The 15,822-nt window shown below is 48.4% G+C and overlaps 1 protein-coding gene across 3 annotated transcripts in view; it reads left to right on the top strand.

Annotated features, from left to right (window-relative positions):
• Positions 1-13,791, top strand: part of NEK9 (NIMA related kinase 9) — a 52,175-nt gene extending 38,384 nt beyond the window's left edge. For 2 of the 3 annotated variants that reach the window (XM_032965140.2, XM_032965137.2), the window contains exons 12-22: positions 365-565; positions 972-1,018; positions 1,340-1,501; positions 2,589-2,697; positions 3,223-3,384; positions 5,167-5,331; positions 6,669-6,725; positions 7,231-7,370; positions 7,978-8,130; positions 11,272-11,775; positions 12,928-13,791. In XM_032965140.2, coding sequence (XP_032821031.2) covers positions 365-565; positions 972-1,018; positions 1,340-1,501; positions 2,589-2,697; positions 3,223-3,384; positions 5,167-5,331; positions 6,669-6,725; positions 7,231-7,370; positions 7,978-8,130; positions 11,272-11,775; positions 12,928-13,038 — 1,811 coding nt within the window. In that variant the 3' untranslated portion in view covers positions 13,039-13,791. Of the gene's footprint in view, positions 1-364; positions 566-971; positions 1,019-1,339; positions 1,502-2,588; positions 2,698-3,222; positions 3,385-5,166; positions 5,332-6,668; positions 6,726-7,230; positions 7,371-7,977; positions 8,131-11,271; positions 11,787-12,927 lie in introns of all 3 variants that reach the window. The other variant, XM_032965138.2, reaches the window with a different exon arrangement.
• Positions 13,792-15,822: the final 2,031 nt, after the last annotated feature.

The following is a 15,822-nucleotide window of genomic DNA, read 5'->3' as shown; positions in this document are numbered from 1 at the left end:
TGCAAGAATGTCACTGGCTCTTGTGTGCATGCATGTTCACATGCAGCGGTTAGGACACTGCTTTTAACGTAGTCACCTGTGTTTGTGTGTGTGTGTGATGGTTAGCGCATTGCGCTAAGAACCCGGCGACGTTGGTTTGAATCCTGGCCATGGCTAACATCAGCGGGACAGCGTTTCCCACGACAGTCTGTATTGTTTGCAGGAGGTCTTGGTGTCTGTGTTGCCTGCGTGTTTATTTTGGAATGTGTCATTTTCCATGCCATCCTTTATTAATGGGCGCTCGCTTAACAGCACTCACCTGACCAGTGTGTATTGCTTATACACAGGATTTGTCGTGCGTGTATGTCTTGTGTCTGTCGTACAGAGCAGGGCGAAGTGTTCAGCTTCGGCTCCGACTACTACGGCTGCATGGGCTGCAACGGGGAGCTGGGTGTGGAGGTGCTCGAGCCGATGCCCGTGCAGTTCTTCAACATCAACCCTGTGACGCAGATCTCGTGTGGAGACTGCCACGTCATGGCGCTCACGCGGTCGGGCGCCGTTTACGCGTGGGGCTGCGGCGAGTATGGTGAGGCTTGGCCCAGCTGTGGCGGAGAGCGTCGGCAGCCTTTAGTTTGAGTTTGGGCAGCCAACGACGACGATACATGAGAAAAAAAAACCCATCGTGTTACATTTTGACGGTGCTTAATTTGGCAAGATTCTAGCGCCTGAGAATTGTACGTTTTGTTTGTACGTCATGCGACAAACATTACTTCCTGTGGCAGGGCGGGTGGGGAAGTGTTGCCACTTACTTTGTTGACCAGACATCACGTGAAGGGAGCTCGGAGGGAGCTCCATCTGCTTTGCACTGCTCTCTGGGAGATCTGGATGGATTATACATCTTATGTCATGACACTGATAACGCAATTTGGTGAGCAGACGCTTGTGGCGTGAGTTGTCTCACCGCAGATCTGTTTGATTTGCTTCTGTTTTAGGCCGATTGGGATTGGAGACTGATGCCACGGAGTTCTACCCTAAACGAGTAAGTCCATGATATGGTGAGCTGTATATTTGAATAGGCTTGTAATGATTTAGCAATTCATTGTAACCAAAAATATTTTCTCCGCAACATGGTGCTAAGGGTCTCCACTGGCATTGCATTTCTATCTGCACAGTATCCATTTGCAGCCTGTTCCTCCCTGAAATGCTTTTAGGGGTGTGCGCCCTCGCGGTTTGAGAACCGCTTCGTTAGGGTAATGGTATGAGTAAAGATGGAACAAATTCTCAATTGTCTACATCTGTGATTTAAATCCTCGCCTCCAATTCACCGTGCTTGCGCGTTTGCTCGTGCCTCCCTTGGCAGGTGCCGCTGTCGAACCGGTGGAAGATCACGGAGGTGTGCTGCGGCACGGATGGCACGTTCTTCCTGACAGCGCAGGGCAAGGTGTTGGCGTGCGGCAACAACGAGTTTAACAAGCTGGGCCTCAACCAGTGCACGTCGGGCCTTCGCAACCGCGAGACCTCCGTGAGTTGGTCGGCGCCGCGCGGCAGCTCCTCGGGAGCTTCGCAGCAGTATATCTATAACACGATTACATTGCAGTGCCATGTAGCTTTATTACGATTGTCCATCAACCGGGTGCATGAATGTTTCGCCTGCACCGCTGTCAGTCCCCCTGGGGGTTGATTGACCCTACTTTACCACACTCGTCGGTGCGAGTTAGTGAATCTGTCGACAAGGGAGATGGGCAGCCCAGGACCAGTTGGATATAATTTGGTCGCTGCTGACGTTCACCGTGGCCGGGAATTAAATTCCGGTCACTGGGATCCTGGTACATTGCTCTGAACACTGTGCCACTGCTCCACCCCAGTGCAGATTTATAAAGCACCAAATTGTGGACGTCATTCGGAAGGAAGGCGTGTGTGTGTGTGTGATAAGATTGTGAGGATTTCGTTTTTTTATTGAAGAATGAGGTTTAGGGACATGATCATATGAGGAAAGAACACTTCTGTGCCATGAATGACAAAGGTACCAGGATTGATAGAAAGGCCAATTATAGACAAAGGAGAAGAGGAAGGCCTCAAGTCTGGGCCTGAACAGGGGAACGGAGATGACAAGGGGAGGGATTTCCAGACAGTGTAGGCAGCAGTGGAAAAGGTGCAACCTACCACTGAGTGGCGCTTGTCTCGGGGGTTTTTGGGAGGCCATGTATGCTTGATCAGAGGGTGCAGGAATGGGGAGATACACAGATGGCTGGCAATAATGGTGTTCCAAATTATGGGGGCAGCAGAGGGGGGGGGGGGGTAGTAAGCGACCTTCTGCAGAGATTATGGGTTGTTCTTGGACCTTCAACAGAAAGCCTTTGTTGCTGGAGGATAGAAAATGTGGATTGGAGGAGTACAGTAGGTGACGGTGAACTTGAAATTGATCTGGGACTGGATTGGGAGCCATTGAACCAACTGAACTATTGAGGTGATCACGTGTCCCTTTGTGCCAATACATTACTTCTAATTGGTTAAATTAAGTGGGGGTTTGTAACATTAATTCCCTTTATGTCACCTTGTTGGACAGCCGAGTTTTAATGTTGACAAGATTTACTGCACTGCCTCCACAGGTCTTCCACGAGGTGATAATGAAGTTGATGCCAACACTGGTGAAGCAGCTGTCTATCTACAAGATCCGTAGCATCTCCGGCGGCAAGACGCACAGCGCCGTTATTGACGGTGTGTGGGCACAGCAGCCTTGGCATGATTTTACCCGCTCTTGTAATGGCAGTAGGAAAGGTGCCAGCTGCAATCATTACCCACTCAATCAGGGGCAGGGAATATTTTCCCTAAAGGGAGCTGAATAGGACTCTCGAATACTTTTTTGTTAAGTGAGCAAACACACTAACACGCGCACCTTGGTGTTATCCAATAATTAGGATGTGATAAATGTGAGCCCACCTTAACCGTACGAATACAGTGCCTGCACACCCATGCGTGTGCACACACCACACCGTGCAGCCTTTTGATGGCGGTGAATTGTTTCTTTGCACATTGACTGATAAACAACCATCGTCGTCATAATCGGGCATTATCGTTCCACTGATTGAGAAATAACGGCTCGGGGAGGCTTTCATCCGAGTCGTCTTTGCGATGGAACAAGTATTACAAGTTAAAATGTGGGCGCTGCCCATTGCCGTTGTGTTACCGTGGCGCCCCCACGTGGCCAGTGTGACGAGCCGCTGTTGTGTGCTGTCCCGCCAGTGTGCGGACGTCTGCTTACGTTCGGGCACAATAAGCACGGGCAGCTGGGCACGGGCGACTTCAAGAAGCACCTGGGCATCGTTCTGCACAAGGGGCCCCTCGTCGGCAAGCTCATCACCATGGTGTCCTGCGGGGATGGCTTCACAATTGCCGCCACGGAAGGTGGGTCCCTCGGGCCAGTCGGGGCTGTACGGGGGAAAAGCCAGAAAAGCAAAGAAGAAAGTGAAAAATGGGGTCTTGGCAGTGTGGCAGGAGAAGGCAGTTTGTTAGGTGGTGAAGCACGCAAGTCAACCAAACGAACTCCCAATCTCTAACCCGGTGGCAGAATGTTGTCGGTATGGGCCCCCTGGTGCGAGGATTGAATGGGGGGGAGACCGCCTGTACAATTTCCTCCCACGTTGTGGCCCAGCGCCTTTGGCCCCCTCTGCCCTGTAGGCCTCCGGTGTAGTTGCACTACCTGCTTGATCAATAGTCAAGCCACTGCTCTAAACCATACAAATCGAGTTCAACATCAGCCATCGTCAACTCACTGCTGGATGAAGGCCACTCTAAGCCACTTCCACTTGTCACAATCGTGTGACAGTCCACCTTGTACCTGCACACTTATGATTAACAAGGTAAAACATATTTTCTCCATCGGCTTATGGGGCTTTGCCACCAGCAATAGCTCTAACCTTAAACCCAGTACCCCCTCGATCCCCGAGCGCTTCACCATGCCCCCTTTTTAAAAATATATTTCTTTGGATTTTTGTTGTACGCAAGTACAAAGGCCCGCTGCAGAACGTTCGGCGACAAAAAAAAACAAACCTACACGCGATTATCCACCAGGTCCATGTACTCGACGTGTCCTGGTTGACGGGGAGGGTGGGAGCAGACAACCCCGGGAAGGAGCGGAGGGGGGGAAAAAAAAATATTGTCTCATTTACATGGAAAAATCGTGCTGGTAGAACATAGGGGAGGGGGGGGGGTGTATATAAGAAAGTAAAAGGGAAAAGGTGGGGGGGGGGATGTTTAACATACTGGTGGGTTGTCCCCGGCTTGTATGGCAGAGGAAGTGATGGGGGAGGGAGGTAAAGAGTAAGCCAGGGGTCTGCCCATAATCAACAAAACACAAGTGCGGCTGGTGCTCGACCAAGTTTCCCTGCTATAAGGCCGTCTATCACTCCCGTTGAGGCCCCGAGGGTCTGATTATCCCGTTCCAGCGGTCCCTGTCCCCCAGGCCTTCTCATCTTGTTCGCTCATTGCAGGCCCTGCATCAGGGGAGCCCATGTAACCATACCCTCTTTTTAATGTTTGTCCACGTGTTCACAATGCTTGTATGAAAATCACTCTGAGAGCTGGCTATCTGTGCCGCAGAAATCCCAAAGCAATGCCTCATCGTGCCACCCATTGGTTACGATTACATTGGCCTTGGGTTTGATATGATTATTGAATGACCCAGATGGAATTCTAATATGTTCTGTCGGATGGTGTTTGTGTTGTGCCACATCTTGTTTCATATTTATAATGTAGCTCATGGACAGACTTTTAAGTACTTTTTTTACGGTGTCTCCCATGTACAAAGATTAAGTGTAGTCGAATTGGTGATCTCGTACATTACTTAATTCCACTGTTTCTCCGATATTATGACCCAAACCTCGAATGTGGCTGAAATTGTCAAATCTCCGAGGCTAAGCAGGGTTGAGTCTGGATGGTGTCATGTACAAACGAACATTTGTCGGCCGCAGGATGACACGGTGGGCCACAGATGGCAGTGCGGGAAAAAAAAAATCTATTGTTGTATTTTGGACTACTCTGCTCCCCCACCTTGTTACAAATTCCGCAGTGATCAATGTGCAGCATGACCAAATAAACCTCATACCGCCCGCACGGCCTGATGGAGGCGCTAATCCAAACAATGGATTGACAAAACGTGCACCTGCTTTGTACGTTTCCTCTGAGCAGACAACCACATCTACGCGTGGGGAAACACGGACAACGGCCGGCTGGGGGTGATGCCCTCGGAGAAGCCAGGGAACAGCCCGCTGGCATTGCCACGGCCCATCTTCGGCTCGCTGCACGTCGTCTCCGACCTGTCGTGCCGCGGGTGGCACACCATCCTCATCGCAGGTGCGAGCAGGGCAGCACGCTCACGGGCACGGCTGGGAGATTCATTATTTCCGAATCGACGACTTGACCGATCGTCGGCTCGTTTACTGGACCAATTGGACAACGCGAAAATAGATGGGAAGGAAGTTGTGTCACCTTTGCCACTTGGATGGGCGGTGATGGGACAAGCACGGCCACCCGGCTAGCTCGCTGACATCCCTACATCATCTTCTTTGGTTCTTTCGGTAAAGTCATGTAGAATGAGAATAAAATAATAAATTGATAAAATAAAATAACACAATAATATTCTCACGACGTTTCGGCCACAACACAAGCGGCCTTCATCAGGTGAAGGGGGCGAGACTGTCTGGTAGGACAGCGCTGGAGTGAGAGAGCCACGTTCAGATCACGGCTTTTTGTTCCTCTCGCACAGCTTAAAAGCCGTGATCTGAACGTGGCTCTCTCACTCCAGCGCTGTCCTACCAGACAGTCTCGCCCCCTTCACCTGATGAAGGCCGCTTGTGTTGTGGCCGAAACGTCGTGAGAATATTATTGTGTTATTTTATTTTATCAATTTATTATTTTATTCTCATTCTACGTGACTTTACCGAAAGAACCAAAGAAGATGAATCATTGCAGTCACGAAAGCTTTAAATCGAAATCCCTACATCACTCGCTGTGCCTCGGCAGCCGGGCAGCCTGTGCTGTAATGTTGTGCAGTGCTACATCCTGGGGCAACCACGCCGTTGATCTATTGTTGCCGAGGGCCATAACTCATCCAATTTAGTGCGGGGAAAAAAAAATAAGTAGATTGAAAAAGTCTTTCATGTGCCTTTCTCCACATGAAAAGTAAAAAAAAAAAATCCTACGCAACTGCTTATTTATTTTGGTATTTATATTCTCCACAATTATGCTAAAGATGAGTTGGAGTCGTGTATTATATCATTTTGCGTTGAACTAGGACCCCGTATCGTTAAGAGAGGGTCCCTGCATGTAGAGTCAGCAGGACACCAAATCACTATGTCGAAACAGGTCCAGAGTTTGCTTGTCTTGAAACAATGCTGCTGAAATTATGAACTCCTAGAAAATCCAATTTGGCTGATGGATTGCGTAAGAAATACTTTAATTATTTACGTGGAGAGGTGGAGGGATGTCTGATTATTATTTTTTATTGAGAATGCAGTTAAGTCATGGCTTGGAAAAAAATATTGGCATGTTTTGTTAGTTTTTGTTGTAGTTAAATGAAAACTCTGCATCTTGTTGTCAATACATGAAAATAAATACTTTTACATTGATTTATCATTTGTTTTTTTTTGTTGCAATGTTGTTGCTAATTACATTTACACTTTGTATTCCAGAAAAAGTGTTGACTTCGAAGACCATCCGATCAGGGGGGAACTTTTCAGCCAGATCAAGTGAGTTCACCAAGAGAAGCGTGAATTTGCAGCGACACGCGTTCTACAACGTAATGAACATCAGAATAGGTTTTATCCTTTCTAACAATAAAACATTTTGTAGCTGCTCACCCGGGGCTATAAGTGCTCCGATAGTGGCATTGTCTTTGTACTTATTCCTTTTAGCGTTCTCTGGTTTGACACTGGTGTGACTAGGCCCTAAAGAAGACTCTCTGGTGTAGACCAATCAGTTTCAAAGACAATGCATCATATATTATCAGAGCGTGTTTGTTTGCATGTTCACCACAAGTACGTGTGGTTAATACAGTACTTGATTGCTTGCAAAAAGGTTTCTATTCGGTGTTTGAACATCTTTAACACCTGTTCTATTGCCAGAAAGGGTAAAACATTCTTATTTTTTAATACTTTAATACTGGGAAAATGTCTCATTTGTGCAATGAATGTCACCCGTCTTCCTGACCGCACGTTCAATGAGCCGCGCCGCGTTTGTCCCCTCTGCGTGCAGTCCCACGGAGTTCCCTGGGCGAGACGGAGGATGAGTCCGGGTACGATGAGGACAGCGCCAAGAGCCAATTCGACCCTCCCACTTACGAGGAGTCTGAAAGCAGCACGGCTGGCAGCTCCTGTCCCGAGTGGTTGCGAAGGGTGAGAGCTCTTTTTCCCGCTCTGTCTCGAGACTCGTTTGAATTCACGAGGGCGTTTCCCAGTTTTAGTTTTAATCGCGATGTTAGTCTTAAGTGTCAAAGTATACGTCTATGCAATAATGCTACCTCCTCTAGGCGGTGTTGTAAGTAATGCGCTTCTGAAGTTGATTTATGTCCTTGGATGTCCCACTTAGTCTTACGCCCGTGGATCTCGGCCCATTGGCCGTGCCCCCCTCTGAAATGCTTTTACGCGGGCTGCAGGCTGTGGCATGTATACCTTACTGGAGTAATGTTGAATGTGCATGGGGAAATTCGGTGCCACGTTGTGGCAAAACCAGAAAAACATACACAGCATATGACTTACGACCATGGCGTTGACTAGAGGCATGGACATGTGAGCTTTCTGATGCGTGGCCTTTTTCTAGCTTTAGCTTTGGTTGCATGTTAGTCATAAGTTTAGTTGTGTATGGTGGGGAGGGAGGTGGGCTTGGGGAATCGGTGGTCATGATTTGGAGGGCCACCATAACACAAAGGTTGAGGTGCACTGTGTTTATATTTGTTCCTGCACGGGGCGATTTAGTGATGATTATTGCTTGTGATGCCGTCAGGAACTGGAAGAAGCAGAATTCATCCCAATGGCTGGGGAGTCGCAGGGCAGCGCGTCTCGCCGGGGTCTGCCGCCCAACGTGCCCCCTTCCCTCGCCGGGGTCCCCAAAGTGCCCAGCCTGGAGCTCGGATCGCTGGGAGACTCGGGGGGCATGGTAAGGAACATGGCACTTAAGACGCATCGGTCACATTGGGCGTTTTTGAGTTGACGGCCGCTGAAGAGACTGGGAAGTTAAAATCAAGGGCTCTCGTCCGTCTGTAATGTGCACTCCATATCCGTCAGTCTATAGCTATATGCGTAAAATAGATATGATGTAGTTATGCGGCGTGTCTGGCAGTTGTATTATCTTGCTTGTAAATAGATGACCCAGTCGTGTATCGCTAGAAGTTTTTAGATAACAAGATAACGTAACTAGTCGGCTCTATTGTCAATAATAAGGGATGAACATATTGTCATACTCTCAGCCGACAAGGGCAATGCCACGGTCATCATGGACAAAAACGTGTACAATAACAAAATTCAGGAGCTACTTAATGATGGCAGCTACACACAAATTAAAAGAGATCTCACCAACTGGCTTGTTACAAAAACGAACAGTATCATCACTGATTTAGCTTCATTAATTGACCAGACCAAACGGTTTTCCTTACAACTTTCTGCTGCTAGACCACCCAGACTAATATGGCTTACCAAAAATCCATAAAGAATGTACACCCCTTTGTCCCATCGTCTCCACTATTGGCTTGCCCACCTACAAACTGGCCCAATATCTATCTGAGTCCTTGCAGCCATTCACTGGTAAGACCACCTCTCTGTTCTTAACTCAGCTCACCTGGTATCGTCAATTAAAGACATCTCACTGTCCCCAGGTGATTTGCTCATTTGTTTTGATGTAGTTTCTCTGTTCACCAAAGTCCTGTGCCTGATACCTTTGCAATAATTGAAGATTTGGTCCAACAAGGACTGAATTCTGATGTACCAGCCCTGGTGAGACACTGCCTTCACTTGCAATGGAACATTCTACAAACAAATTGAACCCCAATGGGTTCTCCCTTATCTCTGGTTGTGGCCAACATTTTCCTGGAAAAAATTCGAGACGGACGCCATCCAGGCATCCACTCTACACCCGTCCTTGTGGAAGAGGTACGTGGATGATACGTTTGTCATCTGGCCACATGGCCGACCGGCTCTAAACCAATTCCTCAACCACATCAATTCCATACACCCAGCAATCAAATTCACCATGGAGGTAGAAAAGGATGGCATGCCGCCACCCTTCTTGGATGTCCTAATCAAAAAGAGACCAGATGGCTTAATGAGCCACTCTGTCTACAGGAAAGTAACCCATACTGACGCCTACCTAAAACCTGATTCCCACCACCATCCCAGAAGAATTCCCTCATCAAAACTCTACACCATAGAGGGCAATGTATTTGCGACCATGAACACCTGACCAGTGAACTCAAACACGTACACCAGGCTCTCAAGGCGAATGGATATTCTGACTACACAATCCGCAAAGCCATCACCCCAACCGTGAGGAAGGAACCATCTGAAGATCCAATCAAAACCATCACCGTACCTTACATAGCAGGGGTCACCAAAATATTTTAAAAATCTTGAACAAACACAAGATCCAGGTTTGATTAAACACAGGGCATAAAATTTGTGACCTGATCCCATCTGTGAAGGACAAGATTCCTGACATGCAATATCCCGACGCCTACAAACTAAGCTGTATCTGCGGCAGCAGTTACATTGGGGAAACCAAACGACGTGTCTCGGACTGTCTTCGTGAACATAAGGCAGATCTGAAACACGGCAGGACCATTACTTCTGCCGTGACTGATCATTACTTTAATGCGGCTTGCTCACGTGAAATTGATTTCTCTAAGACGATGGTACTTTACAAGCCGACTGGCTATCAACAAAGATTCGTTCACGAAGCCATCCATATATACAGACCCACTTTCAACCGAGACGACGGTTTTAAACCCGGCAATCATTGGAACGATGTCATCAACCACTTTGGGTCATGACTTGATTTGTGTTTTCTTGTCCACCTCCACCGTCAGCAGTGTGGGTGTGTGGAGCGAGGTGCAATGCTTTGATTGATGGAGACCTACTGCTGGTGTCGGGGCCCTCTCCTACATTAACATTAGCTGCCCCGCCCATCTCTAAACCTTTATAAACAACTCTTTGATTAGTGTAGACCTACTGCCGGTGTCGAAACCTCTCCTACATTAACATGAGCTGCCCCGCCCATCTCTAAACCTTTATAAACAGCCTGCCTCAGCAGCTTTCCCCCTCTTTTTTTCTCCTGATGACGATTGCTTGTGTTGCGATGGAAACATTGTGATGTTTTTAAAATAATTGTATTCACTTTATTTGTATTTGTATTATTTTATTGTTATTATTTTTTCTATCTACGTGACTTTACCTAAAGAACCATAGAATATGAATTCCTGCAGTCACGAAAGTTTTAATTCAACATAAAGGATGGCTTGATTAAATCAAAACACATGATGCAAAGCATGTAAATTGGGTGGGAAACTTTTACTTATTGCCTACGTAGAAGTAATGGCGGTGAAGAACACGATCTCTTTTTGTGTCTTAAAGTAAACAGTTTTCTTTCTCATGTTTATGGTCACGTGGGCACTGTCAAGTCCCCACAATGAGCAAGGAGCAGATATTAGAACCCGCGGTGTATTTAAGTGGTGTGACTAGCACAGTTAATGTCCCCAGGGCTAATCGCTAGTGCCTTTGCATGCCCACAGTGCAGCACTGTGGTGGCAGGGGGAGGTTGAGGGATCGCACACATTTGTGAAATTCTCCCTCCGTACCTGGTGGGCGTGGAGGTTGTCATCTCCTAGCTTGCCAGAGTATGATAGCGGTATATATGTATGTTGAACTTATTTTGCACTGTACATAGCCAACAGTGCTAATCGGAATACAGCAAGTGGGTTAATTTCCATCTGTACGGGGATTGCATTCGCGGGTTTTCTCCGGGTGCTCCTGTTTTCTCCTACATGTGTAAACGCTCGTTTATGGAGTTGGCCAAACAGCCCAACGTAACCACAGAGCTTCAGGAATTTGTCAGCGTCCGTTCCAGCTGCCTTCCCCGCTATTCTGCAGCTTCTCGCTTGACTGTGCCTTCGAAAAGTGCGCGCGTTACGCATTCCACAGTGGTTTTTTGTTGTTGTTCAAATTCGATTTACACGAATGACTGCATAAAACAAAACGTATTATTCTTAAATCCACACGTCCCCTCCGGTTTCCTGCATCCCCTTCGCAGGAGCGGGGCGGTGCGCATGATCGCCGTACCTCGTACGCCGCTGCCGCCCCGGCGCGTCGTGTCTCCCAGGGCCTCGGCGGCGGCGGCGGCGGCGCCGGTGGCGCGGGCGCCGAGGCGGCGGCGGCGGCGGCGGCGGCGGCGGCGGCGGCGCCGGCCGGGGAGGTGGCGCACCTGCGCGACACGGTGCGGCAGCTGCTGGCCGAGGCGCAGAAGGCACGCGCAGAAAGCGGGCAGCTTCGCGAGGAGGTGCACGCCCTGCGCTCCGAGGTGGCGCGGCTGCGAGTGCCGTCCGCGGGCGGCGAGGTGCGGAGCCTGCGGGCCGAGGTCGCCAACCTGCAGGCGGCGGCGGCGTCGGCGGCGTCGGCGTCGGCGGCGTCGGCGTCGCCGGCGTCGCTGTTCGATCCACGCCTCGCCGCTGAGGTGCAGGAGTTGAGGGACGAGCAGGGCGCGCTGCGGGCTACCGTCGGCCGCCTCGAGACCGACGTCAAGAATCTTCAGACGAAAGTGAGTGAAGCGTAAGTGACTGCACGGCAGACCCCGGGGGCAAGTACACTGGTCACATTGGCTTTGTGCAATGAACCAATCGATATCACAGCGTAATTATTAATCCTAACAATGCCCCTTTGCGGCATCATGAGGATTGCCGCAGTATGGCAATTCGGCGATTTATCGTTTCTCATTGTCTTTCCAATATCCATGGTAATTGTATCGTCCATTTTGCACAATATCACCATATCATGCTTATTGTTATTCATTTTAACTTTTTCTCGATTTTGTAGGTTTTTGTATTGTTTTTTTTGTTATAACTTGCTGACCCACCCCTACTGGACCTCTGTGAAAATGAGCTTCATAACTCATCGGATTCCTTCAGTCTAAATAGAGATTCTGATATATATAAAAAAAAACAAATCTAGGTTAATATATTTTCGAAAGGTTTAGATTCGTTCTCCACCGTATATGTACACTGAGGCCTCTTGTCAATTCACTGCTGGATGCAGGCCATTCAGGTTATGGGGGGTTATCTGTGCATTCTTCACCGTTCGGTTTTGTGAAGGCAGGGAGCCTAGCGGTTTAGAAGCAACAAAAGTGGATTTTGCTGCACTGCTGTCTGCTGCCCAGCGCCACACCCGCACATAACAACGTCCCCCATTATTTAGAAATATTTAGTCTCTTTGGTATTTGTGTCGTACTTTGCCACATTGGTGATATTTCACGGTGCAATTCAAACAGAACCGAGCAGCCAATGGTCATTAAAATGGAATTTGTTGCTCCACTTTTGCACAATTTATTCAGGCATAGACTATAGATGTACGAATACAAACTCTGCAATGCTAACCTCATGAGACGTACTCCAGGACAGACTGATGCTTTGTGCGTTGGTGGTGTTTTTGCCGTGGCTGTGCTTCTGTTGGTCATGCGTTTGCGTTCCTCATGCGTTTTAAGTAGTTGATCACACATTTGCGTTGGTCGTGTGTGTGTGTGTGTGGTTTTTGAATTCTGCCCGGTGATGGATGTTCATCTCGGTCACGATTTTGTGTTGTCACGTGTGTGTTTTGTGCCGGTGGCGTGCATCATCCTGCGTCCGTGTCGCTCGCACGTTTCGCCGTCTCTCGTGCCCGCCGCCGCCGCCGCCAACCGTGAACGTTGGCGCTGCAGTTGAGGCAGCTGGAGACGAGGGGAGCCGACTCTGCAGAGGAGCAGCCGCGAGGGACCGGCGACGGGCAGAGCCGCGACGCCGAGGGGTGCGACCGTGCGGCCGACGAATAGCGAGGGGGAGGAGGAGGAAGAGGAGGTGGAGGAGGAAGAGGGCGCCTCCTCGCCGTGCCCCCCACCCTTGCCAAAGCCATCCATACTCCACGGCCCGTGTTGACTGGGCACACTCATTTTGGCCTCATTCTTGTATTTTAATGAGAATGTTCACAAGCGTGCCTCCCCTTTCCCTCCCCTCCGCATTCAAATTCACTCCCAACCCAACACAGCCCACCACCCCCCCCCCCCCCCAAAGTGAATGAATAAATAAAACGTATTTCGGAAAAAAAGCCTCAAGCCTACGAAGACACGTAGCCATGTCAGCATATCATGCCGTCGCTCACTTGTGAAAATGGTGATGACTGTAGATGATAACTGATCGTGAAGTATTTTTTGAAATTGCAAGGGATGTGTTAATCCCACTCGGATGGTCTCCCGTGCCCTTGACTGGGGGTCGTTCCAACACGGCCAGTTTTATACTGTTTGAAAGTGACTTGGTCAAACAATTGGTGCAATTATGCGTACGAGCATAAGCTTTACTCGAGGAGATAATGACTTCGTTAAGGGCTTTGTACATTCTTTTGAGCTCTACCTACATGCAGTAATCGGAGTGTGTTTAATATTGTATGAAATACATGCGCTAGCTCAGTCTTTTCTCAGACATATGCAATAACAACATTTATTGGTTTTCATGTAATGTATTGTAAACAAATTGCATGTGCATACGAAATTCTTCCTTTTAAATACAATAAAGAGATAAAGTTGACATTCTTTGATTTTGTATTTTTGTGATAATTGCGAGTTTTTTTTTTTAAATTACTTTTACGTATGCATACCACGTGGATTTGTGCTGCCTGCCTGGAAAGCCGTGCCACAAGAACAGATTTTTTTTTGCCACTATGCAACCGTTGTGCCGAAACAGCAGCAAGAGTCAACCAGGTGTGCTGCGGTATTTTCAAATTGATCAATAATATAGCAAACGCCAACACGCGCCAACGTGAAACAAGTTGGTGTTGAAATGAACACCGTTAGAAATCCAGCCCCCCATACCTGAGCCTCGCGCGTTTGCGGTTCTAACCGAGTCTGCTAAAGGTCTGTAGAGTGCGACACGCTATTTGGAGAATTACACGTTTCTATGGCGAGGCCAAGTTCATAGATGGAGTACCACTTGAGAAATAGCAACATACGCGCACACCATCGTAGGCCATGATCAATCCACTGCTGGAAGAAGGGCCCACGGTGATATGTTGGCTTGGTGTGCCACGAAGATTGAGCAAGCTCGAAAGTGGTGTGGGATAAACAATATTTTGAGGCACTTGATGCATAGAATTCTACTCCCCGCCAGCCTGGGGGTGTTTGCAGCAGTGTGAATTTAAAGTTTAAACATCCTTTCACGACAGCGCCCTCTACTTTTCAAACGTGTGTAGTGTTGACAAAGTAGGCAGTCTTCTCTTTGTAGGCAACACCGTTTATTTACTCTAACGACAGAACGTCGCTAACACAGAGAGGTAACGGCCTCTCCCACCCGATAGCCTAGAGGATACGTCCTCACTCTTAGTGTACCCTCACACTATACAGTGAGGGAAAAAAGTATTTGATCCCCTGCTGATTTTGTACGTTTGCCCACTGACAAAGAAATGATCAGTCAATAATTTTAATGGTCGGTTTATTTGAACAGTGAGAGACAGAATAACAACAACAAAATGCAGAAAATAAATTGATTTGCATTTAAATGAGGGAAATAAGTATTTGACCCCTCTGCAAAACATGACTTAGTACTTGGTGGCAAAACCCTTGTTGGCAATCACAGATGTCAGGCGTTTCTTGTAGTTGGCCACCAGGTTTGCACACATCTCAGGAGGGATTTTGTCCCACGCCGCTTTGCAGATCTTCACCAAGTCATTAAGGTTTCGAGGCTGACGTTTGGCAACTCGAACCTTCAGCTCCCTCCACAGATTTTCGATGGGATTAAGGTCTGGAGACTGGCTAGGCCACTCCAGGACCTTAATGTGCTTCTTCTCGAGCCACTCCTTTGTTGCCTTGGCCGTGTATTTTGGGTCATTGTCATGCTGGAATATCCATCCACGACCCATTTTCAATGCCCTGGATGAGGGAAGGAGGTTATCACCCAAGGTTTGACGGTACACAGCCCCGTCCATCGTCCCTTTGATGCGGTGAAGTTGTCCTGTCCCCTTAGCAGAAAAACACCCCCAAAGCATAATGTTTCCACCTCCATGTTTGACGGTGGGGATGGTGTTCTTGGGGTCATAGGCAGCATTCCTCCTCCTCAAAACACGGCGAGTTGAGTTGATGCCAAAGAGCTCCATTTTGGTCTCATCTGACCACAACACTTTCACCCAGTTGTCCTCTGAATCATTCAGATGTTCATTGGCAAACTTCAGACCGGCATGTATATGTGCTTTCTTGAGCAGGGGGACCTTGCGGGCGCTGCAGGATTTCAGTTCACGGCGTAGTGTTTTACCAATTGTTTTCTTGGTGACTATGGTCCCAGCTGCCTTGAGATCATTGACAAGATCCTCCCGTGTAGTTCTGGGCTGATTCCTCACCGTTCCCATGATCATTGCAACTCCACGAGGTGAGATCTTGCATGGAGCTCCAGGCCGAGGGAGATTGACAGTTCTTTTGTGTTTCTTCCATTTGCGAATAATCGCACCAACTGTTGTCACCTTCTCACCAAGCTGTTTGGCAATGGTCTTGTAGCCCATTCCAGCCGTGTGTAGGTCTACAATCTTGTCCCTGACATCCGTGGAGAGCTCTTTGGTCTTGGCCATGGTGGAGAGT

Source organism: Petromyzon marinus, chromosome 33 (assembly GCF_048934315.1).
Source record: "Petromyzon marinus isolate PM22_M1 ecotype Great Lakes invasive population chromosome 33, UKy_Petmar_22M1.pri1.0, whole genome shotgun sequence".
NCBI lineage: Eukaryota > Metazoa > Chordata > Hyperoartia > Petromyzontiformes > Petromyzontidae > Petromyzon > Petromyzon marinus.
The sequence above is the reverse complement of the archived record's forward strand: the minus strand, read 5'-3'. Positions and strand labels throughout refer to the sequence as shown.